The following is a 13,858-nucleotide window of genomic DNA, read 5'->3' on the forward strand; positions in this document are numbered from 1 at the left end:
ATAATGGACAGTTTGGTAAAGGATTATACCAAACCAAATACCAGAGGGAGTCAAATCTTTAAAATCTTGGGGGCGATTTTGAAATTAACTTAGAATAAACTTTTAAAAAATACCTAAAAAAAAAACGCTGTCGTTTAAGAGCTAATGTAAAGAGGCGGAGGATGATTAGGGTTTAAAGCATCAATCACCGCTACTATAAAAAGCCGCAACATCTCGAGCAAAGCTCAAAGCCGCAGTGATTTTCTCATTGAGCTCAGGTGAGACGACAATCAATTAAGGTTCGTAGCGTTTGTTTTTATTTTTGTTTTACAATTCTATGCATCGAACAAGTATATCTACTTGCAAAGAGAGTGATGAAATTACTGTGCGAACGCAGCTCCCTTAATGGTGCTATGAGCAGCACTTTCCACACGAGATTTCTGACTCACTCTTATTTATTTTATTAAGATTGGCTGAACGGATTTGCTCGCTCAACCCTCGTATGTTTTCGAATTCCAAACACTTTTTTTTTTTTTCATTTGTGTTTGACATGAAAATTGCTCTCTCCAAAAGAACTTGGTAATCTATTATTTTTCTTCCGATTGCTTTAAATTTCTGTCTAACCAGGATCAATTTCATTTCAAATTTGCATAAATTTGAAGTTTTAATTGACAAAAATTTGATATAAGAGAGACTTGAGTAGACATTTTTTTTTTTTAAATGATGCTTGCTCGTATAGTAAACTTGTATTTGTTTATTTTTTTGTAAAAAATTTTAAGACTAAAATTTATCAACATTTTATATATATAAAAATATGTTTGATAAACTTTATTAACCAGTTCTTTTAGAAATTATATTTAATGAGATTAATAAGAACATTAATTTGAGAAATGATATATTTTTATCCTTTGAAAATGAGGGAATATTAATTAAAATAATCAATTTTTTATCTTTTATATGTATCATTATATTTTTTTATTATACAAATATAATCATCTTTTAATTTAATTTTGTTTTTAAAAATAAAAGATTTTGAAATTTGAGATTAGTTGGATGCGTTGGTCAGATAAGTTGATTGGTTTTTAAATTTTAAAATTTTTGAAAATTGATTGATTGGATGGCTGGATGGTCAATCAATCAATTATTATATTTAAAATTTGATTGATCAATTGGTCATCTATCTTATTAATCAATTTTTTATTTTAAAATTTCTTAAAACGTCGGTTGGCCAACCAATTTTTAATTAAGTAAAATTGGTTGGTTACCAATTTTTGATTGGATATTGGTTAGTTGGTACGTATATATATATATATATATATATATAAAAGTCAAATAAAAGTAGTTTTGTATATATATAAAAAATTAAAAAATAGGTATTTTAATTAATATCTCTCAATTTGAAATAAAAATTTGAGTAGATAAATTTTTATTTGAAAAATTAATGATCAATCAATTTTTTCAATAAAAAGAAAAATTGGCAGTCAATCAATATTTTAAATATTGGTTGGCTATCAACTAACTTTTTAAAAGAAAATTGGTTGGTCAAGCCTATTGGGCTAATTGATTTTATTTAATTAAAAATTGATTGATCGACTCGTCGATCAATCAATTTATAAATATGAAAATTGGTTGATCGATCAATCAATTATCTGATCAACTAATTTTTAAAAATTTAAAAATTTAAAATTAATAAAATTTTTAAAAATTAGTTGGTTAGATGGTTGGTTGATCGGTCAACCAATTTTTAAATATAAAAATTGGTTGGTCGGCGAGCCAATCATTCAATCAATCAATTTTCAAAAATTTTAAAATTTAAAAGCTGATCAATCTATTTAGTGAACATATCCAGTTTATCTTAAATTTTAGAATTTTATTTTTCTAAAGATAAAATTAAATTTAAAAGTGATTATATTTATATAATAAAAAACATATGGGTATATATATAAAAGACAAAAATAATTGATTATTTTAATTAATATCTCAAAATATCAATCACTCGATGATAAAAACTTATACAATTCATTGGCACACCTTCTCTATTTCATCTTTGAATATCCTTTAAATATATAGTTTTCTCTTATATATTATCGGAAAATCATATATTGATTATGTTCCATTTTTTATCATTCAAAACTATGTGATTGCAGTAGATTTTTGTTTTCTTATGAAATGATTATGTAGATTTTTGTTTCTTTATATATGATTTAGATGTATAAATTCATATGTGATTCAGAAAATTTTATATACTAAGAATACAATTTATTCATATTTTTCATAGTATGTTTGCACCTTATTAGTTTTAAAATGTCGATTCACCTATAAAATTGAAGTTTTACTAATTTTTTATCATAGTTGCCAACCCTTACTTTTGAGATATTTTATGAATAAATTGTATTGATTGAATATAAAACTATCTAAATGATAAATGAATTTATACATATTCTAAATTTTGTATAAAAGAAAAAAAATCACTATAATAAATATACATTATATGTAACAAAAAACTATATATTTAAAAGAAATATAATTACATGAAACTGTATATTTAAAATATATTCTAAAATAAGAAACCATTAATTTAGAATATATTATAACATCTTTCAAATTCAAGAAGGCAAATAATTTGTGCAATTGGGTTTGTAATGTACGTTATGAAATTGTTCAAGATGATTGGTCTTATTGAAAATGTTTGTTGTTTGATCAATATAAGTTTTGAAAGTTCTGTAACAAAATGATAATCTATATCAATGTGCTTAGTGTGCATATGAAAAATATTATTGGAGACAATTGACATAACATTTGATTGTCACAATATATGTTTTGTAGCATTTGATTGAAAGACTCATATCTTGCAACAACTATTGTAACCAAACAAGTTCAAAAGTAATGTATGCAAGTGTTATATATTATGCTTTTGTACTCAATTAAGAAACTATCGATTGTTTCTTACTGTGTTAACAAATAAGAGAATTTTATAAAAAGAAATAATAACTAATAGTTGTAAAATCATCTGTTTTGGCAACATTAGAATATGCACGTAATACTAATGAAGATTAAACAAATAAATGAAGATCATATAACAAAGGTGTTTTTTATAGATAGAAAGATACAAAATATTGTCGTAAAGTGAGTAGTACGAAGAGTAAACGTGAATTGACTAATAATATGAATAATATATATTATTCCGGTTGAGTGGTTGTTAAATAGGTAAGACTTCTAACAAATTGTTGATATAAAAAATGGTTTTCTCTACAGATAAAAGTTTGACAATGATCTCAAGTGGAGTGGTGATAATTTTATCATGCTAACACAAGACAAAAGATGAGTAATATGGTTGACTTGAAATATATTATAACTGAAACTGTCAAAAGAAACCTCAAACCCCAAAAAATAACTTAAAACATCTAAGAACTTTCATTTTGAATTGTTCACTTTGAGATTATTTCAATATAATGATACTTTGATCATTTATATATAATAATAAAATAGTATATTCCTTTTCACTTCTATAAACAAACAGAACATTATCGGTGGAGCTGAATTTTGCAAACCATGTTATAAAAGCATTTTTAAGTTGATACCAGGCTTTTTCAAGATGGTAGATCTTACAGGGGGATGATTAATATCCGAGTGTTAATATCCAAGTGGGGTTGCATGATACTGAGTAAACCATCTGTGTTAGAATACTTATATCAACTCATGGGCATAAATCCTTTTATTAGATCAACCCATAGTTCAATACCCAATTCCAAAACCACTTCCACTTTGTCTTACCTCTACACTTTTTAATTGGGCTGTATACATTTCATTTATATCTATCATAGATTATATTTTGTAAATTATTTTCAAATCCAAAATAATATTATAACAAAATTGAGAAATATATTAACAATTAAATTCTTTTAATCAAAATGTATTTTCATAAGAACTCTTATATCTCTTGCTTCTTTAAATCTGTGTTTGCTAAAGCTAATTTCTCAACAGAAAGTATGTTTGACAATAAAAGTGTATTTACTCATTGTAAATAAAAATTTGAGACATTTATATATGTGTCTAATTATCACCTCAACAGCCCAATGACAGCTAATTACAAACGGATCGGATCAACCTGTTATAAGTGGATCCTAAACCTAATATAAACCAAGATAAGTACATAGCATAATATAATATAGCCCAAGAGAAAAAAGAATGGCAAAAGCTTTAAGGTTGAACATAGATTGATGGTTACAAAACAATGTTTAGTATTACAAGATTAGCAGCATCTTTTTACTATAATTATGTGTAAATTTTTATTTTTTTGTGTATTTAATTATATTTTCCCACTTAAAGTTTGACACAAAAATATCTTTTCATAAGCTGATAATTCTGAATGATTGATGACGAAGTCAAAGAAGGCGAATATGAACAAGCACGTTTTTGAATTTTCCCAGCAAGAAAATTAGTGTTGTTTTGTCTTAACATCATGGAACTTAGATCTGAATCGCAACTCAACATAAAGAAGAAAGAGAGTGGCAAGATTAATGAGGGAAAATGGAAAGAACATGATTTTTTTTTCGCACTAATATGAGTGGAGGTCGAAGAAAAATGGAGGGGACAAGAATAAATGAGAAGATTGAGGTGAATAGAGAGGCCTTTGATGTTTTCCACTAGTTACAGACTAAACACAACACAATCAAACTTTACCTGATTGTTTACCAGGAATAAGCAAAAATAGAACCTCCGAATTCCAGCAGTTGGGAAATGAAGAGGATTTTAGGGAGATCAAGTTGATGTTCAAGAAGATACTGGGAGGTTATTGGAAGCCAATTTGATGACTCAGTATTGTGAGGATGCCATGGAGATAAAAGAAAATTTAGTCACTGACAAACATGGTGATGAACAGATTACAGCAAATCAAATTGGTGAGCGGGAGTATCATACTCACCTAGCTGTTTTAGATGAACCCATCTATGATAATGAAGGATCGCAAGAGCCAAGTGGATTGCCTGAAAACAACCAAGAGTATGTTCATTGTAAGTATGTGTTACATATGCATATGAACTTGAAAAATGGTGTCTCAGCCTCATTTTTGTTGAAATGCAGAAGAAATGAATGAACATGTGGTACACAGTGAAAAACATAGCAATGGTGTAGAAAGAGCACAAATGTTTAATGAAGACAGAGGTATAGTTCTTATAAGGTTGAGAATTTAGGTGTCATAATAGCAGCACAATAAACACTGATTCATTCTCTTCATTTTACAGACAAGAGTTACAGCGACGCCACTTCGCTCTTCCGGGAAGATAATAAAGCCTTGGTGGTTGTTGCTGAATCACGCATATTCACCAGTCATGAAATGAGCTTGTTTTGGGGGTTTGGAGAACAGAACGGAACTGAAAATTCTGCTGCACAGGCCTCAGAAACCAACTTGAAAAGTGAGGATGCCGGGGAAAAAGAAAATGAACTGATTGTTGAAAAAGTAGCAGCTCCACAAGTTCCTGAAGAGCCCCTTCATGAACATGAGCTTTCTATCATCCGTGGCACTTCCAATGGCCAGAATTGTGAAAATGAATCTCTCAAGCTTGAGAATACAAATTCATCTCCGGCTGGAGGTACTGCAATGTTTTCTGAGTAACTTATAGCAAAAGACATTAGTTTGAATATGATTTTACTTTCTTGAATTGCCTCACAGAGACTTCTCCTAGAGATGCATGGAGATCAGATTTAGTCCAGATACCATAAGGGGAAGCAAGTCCTTATTTGCTAAGAAATCGAATTTGTCAATCCGGAAATAGAACAGTAAAAGTACTTTGATTCAGAGGACACTGAAGCTCCCCTTACACGACATGAAAGAAATGCATTGAGCACCATGAGAGGGAAAACAGGTAATATCACAACACAAAAGGCATTGTCAAAGAGGAGAGCTCTGGGGGACCTCCAAATGAGACAGATGTAGTTGGTTAATTTGATTTCGTTTCGAAGAAGTCACAATGTGGGCAATGCGTATTGATTAGTAGGAAAACTAACTAATTGTGTATTGATTAGTAGGAAAACTAACTGAATGAATCGTAAAAAGTAATTTGAAAGATTAGAAACTTGATATTCTAAATATGAGAGGATTCAAATCTCCTCAGCAACATTTCAAGATTTAAACTTGACAACATTTCAAGATTTAAACTTGACAAATCGATCTAACTCCCTCATTACCAATTGTAATTATAGTTAGCCATTTCTTGGTATGGAAATTTTAATTTAATCCCATTCCAAGTGGAGAATAAGATGAAACTTAATATTGAGGTCCTTTATTAAAAACTATGAATGAAACTAAACTTTTTTTTTTTTTAAAATGTTCACTTTGAGATTACAGGCATCATCTTATGAGTTCAAATCCTTAAAAACAACAAAATCCACGTGTAAAGAAAAAAGAAAGAATTAATGAAAGCTTTGGCAAAACAAATATCCATCTCAAACCACCCCAATCCTTTCTGTATCTACAAACAAGCAGCTGCCATTTTCCTTTCCGGCATACCTTCTTTAAGTTTTCTTTCAGCAACAGTACTGTGTTATACTGACTTCGCTTTGAACTGAAAATTGTAGCCTGCTTTATGCAATTATCAAGAAACTTTTCTACATGAAAGTAAACTGTGTAAACTTTGTATACCATATCTCAGTTGCAATCCAACCCACAAACTTCTAATACAACACCACCTCTTGACTCGAACGGGTTGACTCTTGCCCATAGAAGGGAGAAAATTGAAGCTAAAAGTATTGACCAGACCACGATGATTGTCGGAATCCTGTCCTGTTTTCCCATGAACCCTTTGAGGAACGGGTAAAGATGAATGATGACCCATAAGGCAAAAAACAGCCTACCGAAGAGAGGACCCCATGAGTCATAACCATTACTGATGGCATCAGCAACTCCTATAATGACTCCAATTATGTTTACGATTAATAAAAACAAGGGAGGGATCAATAAAGACGTCCACTTGAAGAGGTAGAGCTCAAAAAATTCTCCATCGTCCGCTGCTTTGGAGGTAACGGTGAAATTTGTGTTAACTCCAGCCAACACCTTGAGCAGACCTTGGATGAGAGCAAATAGGTGTGATGAGACACCGCCAATCACCCAGAACTGCTCATTTCTCCACCAGTCATGTATGCCAACACCTCCCCATTGCATTTCAAGGATGCTAGTTACGGCAATGGATAAGAACATGGCCATGAAAACTATACTGGCATAGTTGCTAATCTGCACACCACATGAAAAAGAAAATGCTTTAGTGGGCGCCTCTCTTGAAAGATATCTATCTAGCTGGCCAGCCCAAATGGGAAATCGAAAAACAGAAATATGATGTTCTGGACACTAAAGAATGATGTGCAACAGGAAATTTACCGCGGGGACAATGAACTTCCCAGTAAGGAGGCAAATAGCTGGCAAAGTACAATATGCAATCAAGGGAATGGATGTCAAGGGGTAAACAACTGAGTTTATATATGAGAAACGCTCCAATGGTTTTAAACCGCACCCAAACCCATACCATAACGGACAATGCCTGCTAAAAAAGATCTCGACAGATCCCAAAGCCCACCGGAGAACCTGATGTAGTCGATCTGAGAGGTTAATAGGAGCTGAACCCTTGAAAGCAGGCCTTTTGGGTATGCAATATACTGATCGCCAACCATGGCAGTGCATTTTGAAACCAGTTAATATATCTTCTGTAACAGATCCATATATCCACCCAACCTGCAACCAATTTAAAATTAGACGATCTGACAACATACTGACAGAGATGTCAAACATGGTGGAAAAATCTCATAAAACTACAGAAAATTTAACAGTGACTTGCATACCTCTTTACCCCATTCCGTTTTGTCCTCGTAGCCACAGCTGATCACATGTATGGCTTCTTTCAAGAGTGATGCTGATGAAGCTCCCTTAGGAACTCCACCATCTTCCATAAGTGTTGAAGCTATGAAAACGGGTGATTGTCCAAATTTCTTCTCAAACTTTATTTGGGACATCAGAGCTTTCTCATTATCTACTCCTGTCACACAGTACAATAGCAACATTAATGACTCAAGTTTATTACAATCTAGCAGAGGAAAAAATAATTCTTGACTCCTTGTGCTCACAGACTCCACATTCCAGACTAATGCTCTAAACATGGAGAGATTTGAGCTATTTTGTGAGGAAAAGGACAAATTGTATATCTGTCGTTTGTTTTGGATTGTCAGCTATTTTAAACTGCTTTTATAAGATTTTGTATATGAAATTTCAGCTGCAAAATTGAAGCCACTGCTCACCTTCAATTCCTTCTTCAATATTTTCTAGTGCATGTATCTGCTTTAAAGTTTCCTTGGTTTTCTTTTTCTCATTTGACTTCACTTTTTTACTTTTCCTTCTAGATTTGCAACAACAGCAGCACCATTTCGGAAAACAATTGCAAGTCTTCCTTGGAGGTTTCTTCTTGATGGGGGCATCGTATCCATAGAGTGCCTGCCTCCTGAAGACACACCCAGTTCCGACATAAATAGGCCCTTGGATTCCGTCCAATCCTTTCATGTTAATCTATATTAAATTGTGAAAATGTATTAGATTCTCTCAAAAGCCAATTCAAGAGCAACAAGACTTCAATAATATCAAAATCTTTACTTACATCAAAGAATACAACATTGCGGTTAGAGTATCTATCATTACGATCAATTCCATCAAATCTTTGAGGAAATTGCACATAACAGATTTTCTTTCCTGACGTGGGATCCATCATGAAGCACATTGCTTCACGAAGTGCCTTGCTGTTGTTTATATAATGATCACAGTCAACATTCAGCAGGTAAGGAGCATTTGATATGATTGCTGAGACTCGGATCTGAAGCCACAAAAAAATGAACAATTAGAGAAAGAATTAAACAAAAACCAATAGCAGTACAGTTCAGACAAGAAAATGGAGAGAGGAAAGCTCTACCAAAGCATTCATGGCTCCAGCCTTTTTGTGGTGATCAAATCCTGGTCTCTTTTCACGAGACACATAAACGAGACGAGGTAATTCATTTCCTTCAATATCACGAACCCCATTATGGCCAAGGAAGACCTGTTAAGAAAAATAAAAAACACTATTAAAAGAAGAAACTTTTAATCTTAATAAGACAACAACCAGTCATATGGTATCTGGCCTCACCTGAATCATTCCGGGATGATCCCTTACATTGTTCCCTGGCCATGGAGTTCCGTCCTGCATTGTCCAACCATCCTCAGGAACTTTCTGTGCCATGGCAACTAACCCATTTATGCGAACTTTAAACTCCTCATATTCCCTCTGCATCAACACAACGACAAAACCAGACTTAGAACATCATTGTTTGGAACCAATCCAAAATTCAAGATGAGAACAGTCATAAGCTTAACGTTTCCTATACTTATCCATATATGTGACTTCTATTCCTACCCAAATGTTATGCTAATAACTATATTTCACATTCTAGATTAATACATTCAAGAGCAGTCAAATTCTAAAGGCATCAGGAAAATGGAAAAATAAAACAAGGTGAAAATCTTCAAACCTTCACGGCACGACGTTCCCTGACAAATGTTGGATCTACTTTATGTTTTAAATAATCAACCTTCTGGGCAAAATACCACTCTGGAGCCCGGGGCTCAATACTGAACTTCTTGCAGAATGGGACCCATTTTCTAGCAAACTCAGATGTCTCAGAGAGGGCTTCAAAAGTGAGCATGGCAGCACCATCATCTGAGACATAGCATGCAACTTTGTCGACAGGATAATCTACAGCAAGGATAGAAAGAACCGTGTTTGCAGTGATAAGCGGAGGCTCTTTCATAGGATCAACTGTACTTACAAATATGTCTATATCAGCTAACTCAGATGGCTTTCCTTCTTTCTCATACCTGAAAATATGTTAAAAATCAGATTTCTATATTTTCATATCATAAAAACATGCACACAACAACAGAGATAGGCCATACCTTAATGACAAGCGATCAAGGTATGTTTCTCGTACAATTGGGTACCATTTTGGAAGCTGATCAAATATCCAAGAAATGGCAAACCAAATTTCACAAATTACTGATATCAGCCACAGCCAATAAGCATCATGGACTGGATGGAGAAGTCGGTAGTGAAAAAAGAGGCCAAGAATCGCAAGCCGGATTATGATAACAATTCTATATGGATTTATCTTGCTTGAAGGTATAGGTAATTTTCTTGAGAGTGGCTGCCTGCCTTCATCCATCCTATAAAAGTATTGTACAATTGTCAAAACTTCCTTAATCAAACAAGAGAAGAAGACAAAAAACAGAAACATCCAAGCATGGACTTAGCTGTGTATTTCTTTAGTAGTTTAACCATGAGAAGTGTACCCTGAATCACTAAATCCTAGTTCTCAGAAGTTGAGAAATCAGATACCTTTAAGACCATTCACAAGGCTGAAAATAGTCCAAACCATTGGTTACAAAACAAGATGGGCCTTATTCACTTTGTTATCAACTGTGAAGCAATATGAGCTTCCAGTGAACTGCAGACCAAATATAAATGTTTTGTGCAAAGGACAGATTTTCTTCCGAAGATGATGTTAGCAAATATATTTTCACTTGATTATGAAGATGAATGAAACTAAGTCAAAGGGTTGTTCACTAATATCAGTAGATAGATTATCGCATTGGTCAATATCATTGACAATTGAAGGCACACCAGAAAAGATAAGATATGCAATAGGAAAAGCATTCAATTAAAGTGGCATTGGTTAAACCAACAGAGTGGAAAGTTAGTGAATATCGATGTGCAATCATCACTAACCACAGTCTGATTAAAGTAGCTAATTTCCAGTGTAAATCATAGTCAGTTCCTATTTTTAACTAACAAAAGAGGACAAAAAAGTATTGATTAAAAGAAAGTCCTATACTAAAGTTCATAAAAATAAAACTGCAAGCTAAATCCTATTAATGTAATAATTTTATAAAGGCTGAAGAAAATACACCTACATGGGCAAATCAGGGTCATCCAGTGCATCTCCATCATTGTTTCCATCACTGTTTCCCCCTTGATGCTTGACAACTTGAAGTTTTTCATTTTGCTTTTTCTTCCACTCCTCCATTCGCTCCTTCCATGCAACAGTTCCATAGCCGTATACTGCCAAATCTTTTTTAGGATCCATAGGTCGGGGAGGCACTGTAACAGCAATGTCTACATATGAACACCAAGCAACAAAAGAAACTTGTGCAGTGACCCATAACATTCACAACAGTGATAGCAAACATTACACCTAATGAAATTAAACAAACTTACAAGTCATGGAAGAATCAGGAAATGCCATAGGATGAACCCGCGCTCCACGACCCATAAATGGTGGAATAATAAGAGCATGTTTATCAGAGGAAATCCCAACATCCTTCATCAATAACAATTACTATCAGACACACGAATTACACAGAATTATATTTAAGGACATCTGACCAATAGCAAGACACTAAAATTTATCCACCTCTTGGCCATAGGTCAGAAGAGGGATGTCTCCAGCAACTGAAGCAGAATCCACCTCAGATGGTGTAGTGACTTTGGCTTGGTAACCACGACCGGTATTAAGGCGTGCAGAGAGTACAGCCTCAGCAATATTTTGAGGATCTCTTCTGTCATTGCTAGTAATATCAAACTCATTCTCCAAATCATCAGTATCATCTTCTTCTTCATCCCCTTCTACTCTAGGACTCCCTAAAGTTTGGTCACGTTTCAAGAAAAAATTTGTTTTTAAAAAAGGAATTGGTACAGGAGTTTTCTTATAAACAATGAAACAGTTGACCAAAATGATAGTGAGAGGCTAACCTTTCAAGCGTTTGTATCTTGTTTTGCATTGAGGGCAGGCTTGATTGCCCTCTCTTCTTTCATATTCATAGCAAGGTCTACACACAGGGAATGCACATTCATTACAGGCAACAAATGGCTCCCCATTCTCTACTACTTCTATTTCATCCCCACAGATCTGGCAAATCTGACCACTCAATTCTTTAACAAACGTTACCTGAAATTCACAATAACCATGGCAAAATTCATTAACATCGGAACACCAAACGGATGACTGAAGATGAACATGAATAATAGCTAATTTCGCAAAGAATATACATATTTATTAAGATTCTCAAGCAAGACCGAAGTTACAATATTTCATGCAGAAATTGCATTGACTGGCACCGAAATCTAGAAACAAAAAACAAACTAAAAAATGAATGAAAGAACTTTTATTTAGAATCCAGCCAAAATATGAAAAAAAATAAATTAAACATTTTGGGATTATGATACTCTGTCAAGCTGCAGAAAACTACCCAAACAAGAACGAGAATTTTTTAAGCCGAAACATGATCCATGTACACTTAACAAATTCAGTTTTTTAATGAGTTGATTTTCGACCAAATCTTCAAAACAAAAACTTCCTTTGAGCAAACGGGCATCTTCAATATCCCAAGAGAAGAGGCCACAATCTAAAAACATAAAAAGAGCACATCTTTAAAGCCCTCAGTCCTTCAATCTCTCAACAATGCAGTTAAGAAGAAGAAGAAGAAGAAGAGGTAGAAGAGAGAGCACTTACTCTTGCAACCTCATCGGCATTGATAAGAACAAACTCATTCCTGTTATGAGAACCTGCAATAAGCCTCCCGTTGGCGGCCATTAATTCACAACACAGAACACACACTCAATGCCCCTCAAAACAAACACAAACCCACCTCACAAAATCACTAGTTTATCGCTCACAGCTCGCTAAGAGCCCACCTTCGCTTCACCGTTTCTCACTCTCTCGGTGTATATATACACGCATATGCAAAGCTGTGATATTTTCTCATTCTATAATGTGGGGTTGGTGTTTCTGCAAATGGCTGCCCCCCAGAGTGGGCTAAAACTACTATTAACACAGACTCACACCAGCTCAACAGTTATAAGCAACAAACTCTGATGTCCCATTGCAATAAAATAATATGAAATAAAAATGAAGTCTTTGTTTAGTTTTGAGGGTGGAGTGTTAGATTGATTCGTTTCTTGAGAGACCCAATTTCGTCGAGCAAAAGGGTCTCTCTTTCTTTGATCCGTGACACGAGATTTTGATCTTTATTTACTTTTTACAGAGAATCTAAACAAAAATTCAATTCACCAAAACAAAGTCCCCATCCCAAAAAATAAAAATATTTGTACACTCACATCACGTGTGATGGTAACGGAGCTTACTGCGGTGGTGGGGCCCACCACCCAGTAGACGGAGACGATTGCAGATGAAGGGCAGTTTGGTAAGTTTATGTTTTGTTATTGCTGTGTTTTATGTTTTGACCACGAAAGTGATGTTTGATTTGATGTTTCACGGTTCTACTGTGAGAGTGAAAAGGAAAAGGAGAAATGTTATGTCACGTCCGGCTCGTGCGAGTAAGACGTGGGGGATAGGAGATGACTCAATACTGCCCGAGAATTCTGTAAAATCTCGCGAAAATTTTGGATTGGTAGTCTCCGAAGAGATCATGAAACTCTCTCTCCACTTAAATGTTTTGACAAAATTACCCTTACCAACCATATATTCAGTGTCAATTATTACATGTCCGTATTAATACAGAAACAAATTTCTTCAATTAATTATTTTTTTAAAATAAAAATATTTTTTTATTTTTCAAAATATTCATTACATGGACTTATAAAAAAAACTTTTATATCATTTTTGTTAAATTCAGATATATTTAATACAAATGACAAAATAATTTTAGTGAATCGATAATTATCCTAATAATATGGATAATGTGTTTTAACCATATTTATGCTTTGTTAAAATTCTTACAAAATTTTTTTCTCTCTTTTTTGGGTTTTTTTTTTAACGCAGTGATGGGAGTTTGAGGAACCTGACTTATCTTATT

The 13,858-nt window shown here is 33.5% G+C and overlaps 2 protein-coding genes across 8 annotated transcripts; one reads left to right on the forward strand and one right to left on the reverse strand.

The window, feature by feature from the left end:
• The first annotated feature begins 137 nt into the window (after nucleotides 1–137).
• LOC123203160 lies at nucleotides 138–5,939 on the forward strand. 4 transcript variants are annotated; one of them, XM_044619359.1, is made up of 6 exons: nucleotides 147–278; nucleotides 377–479; nucleotides 4,862–4,980; nucleotides 5,062–5,142; nucleotides 5,223–5,570; nucleotides 5,651–5,939. In XM_044619359.1, the coding sequence occupies exons 3-6, from the start codon at nucleotides 4,917–4,919 to the stop codon at nucleotides 5,698–5,700; spliced, it is 543 nt and encodes a 180-aa protein (XP_044475294.1). In that variant the 5' UTR covers nucleotides 147–278; nucleotides 377–479; nucleotides 4,862–4,916; the 3' UTR covers nucleotides 5,701–5,939. The 4 variants fall into 4 exon arrangements, with proteins under 4 accessions (XP_044475293.1, XP_044475296.1, XP_044475294.1 ...); XM_044619360.1 differs by having other exon boundaries at nucleotides 150–257; XM_044619358.1 differs by having other exon boundaries at nucleotides 138–479.
• A 364-nt stretch (nucleotides 5,940–6,303) lies between these two features.
• On the reverse strand, nucleotides 6,304–13,009 carry LOC123203159 (cellulose synthase A catalytic subunit 2 [UDP-forming]-like). Of its 4 annotated transcripts, none has more exons than XM_044619355.1 (14): nucleotides 12,556–13,009; nucleotides 11,796–11,991; nucleotides 11,458–11,684; nucleotides 11,262–11,364; nucleotides 10,958–11,159; nucleotides 9,944–10,210; nucleotides 9,520–9,865; nucleotides 9,138–9,275; nucleotides 8,925–9,050; nucleotides 8,616–8,828; nucleotides 8,263–8,527; nucleotides 7,810–7,997; nucleotides 7,352–7,702; nucleotides 6,304–7,207 (listed from the first exon to the last, which is right to left on the reverse strand). In XM_044619355.1, exons 1-14 carry the CDS (start codon nucleotides 12,634–12,636, stop codon nucleotides 6,626–6,628), a joined length of 3,285 nt encoding a protein of 1,094 aa, XP_044475290.1. In that variant the 5' UTR covers nucleotides 12,637–13,009; the 3' UTR covers nucleotides 6,304–6,625. The 4 variants fall into 4 exon arrangements, with proteins under 4 accessions (XP_044475290.1, XP_044475292.1, XP_044475289.1 ...); XM_044619357.1 differs by having other exon boundaries at nucleotides 10,958–11,144; nucleotides 12,556–13,007; XM_044619354.1 differs by having other exon boundaries at nucleotides 7,810–8,003; nucleotides 12,556–13,007.
• Between the last annotated feature and the right edge of the window lie 849 nt (nucleotides 13,010–13,858).

Source organism: Mangifera indica, chromosome 19 (genome assembly GCF_011075055.1).
Source record: "Mangifera indica cultivar Alphonso chromosome 19, CATAS_Mindica_2.1, whole genome shotgun sequence".
Taxonomy (NCBI): domain Eukaryota; kingdom Viridiplantae; phylum Streptophyta; class Magnoliopsida; order Sapindales; family Anacardiaceae; genus Mangifera; species Mangifera indica.

Excerpts from the sequence above, each read along its gene's own strand:
- LOC123203160 (XM_044619358.1), top strand. The coding sequence starts at position 4,917 with ATGAACCCATCTATGATAATGAAGGATCGCAAGAGCCAAGTGGATTGC. Across the intron at positions 4,981-5,061 it reads TTGCCTGAAAACAACCAAGA|AAGAAATGAATGAACATGTG; the intron begins GTATGTTCATTG and ends GTTGAAATGCAG. Across the intron at positions 5,571-5,650 it reads AAATTCATCTCCGGCTGGAG|AGACTTCTCCTAGAGATGCA; the intron begins GTACTGCAATGT and ends ATTGCCTCACAG.
- LOC123203159 (XM_044619354.1), bottom strand. The coding sequence starts at position 12,636 with ATGGCCGCCAACGGGAGGCTTATTGCAGGTTCTCATAACAGGAATGAG. Across the intron at positions 11,160-11,261 it reads TCCTGATTCTTCCATGACTT|ACATTGCTGTTACAGTGCCT; the intron begins GTAAGTTTGTTT and ends GTTCATATGTAG. Across the intron at positions 10,211-10,957 it reads GATGACCCTGATTTGCCCAT|GATGGATGAAGGCAGGCAGC; the intron begins GTAGGTGTATTT and ends ATACTTTTATAG.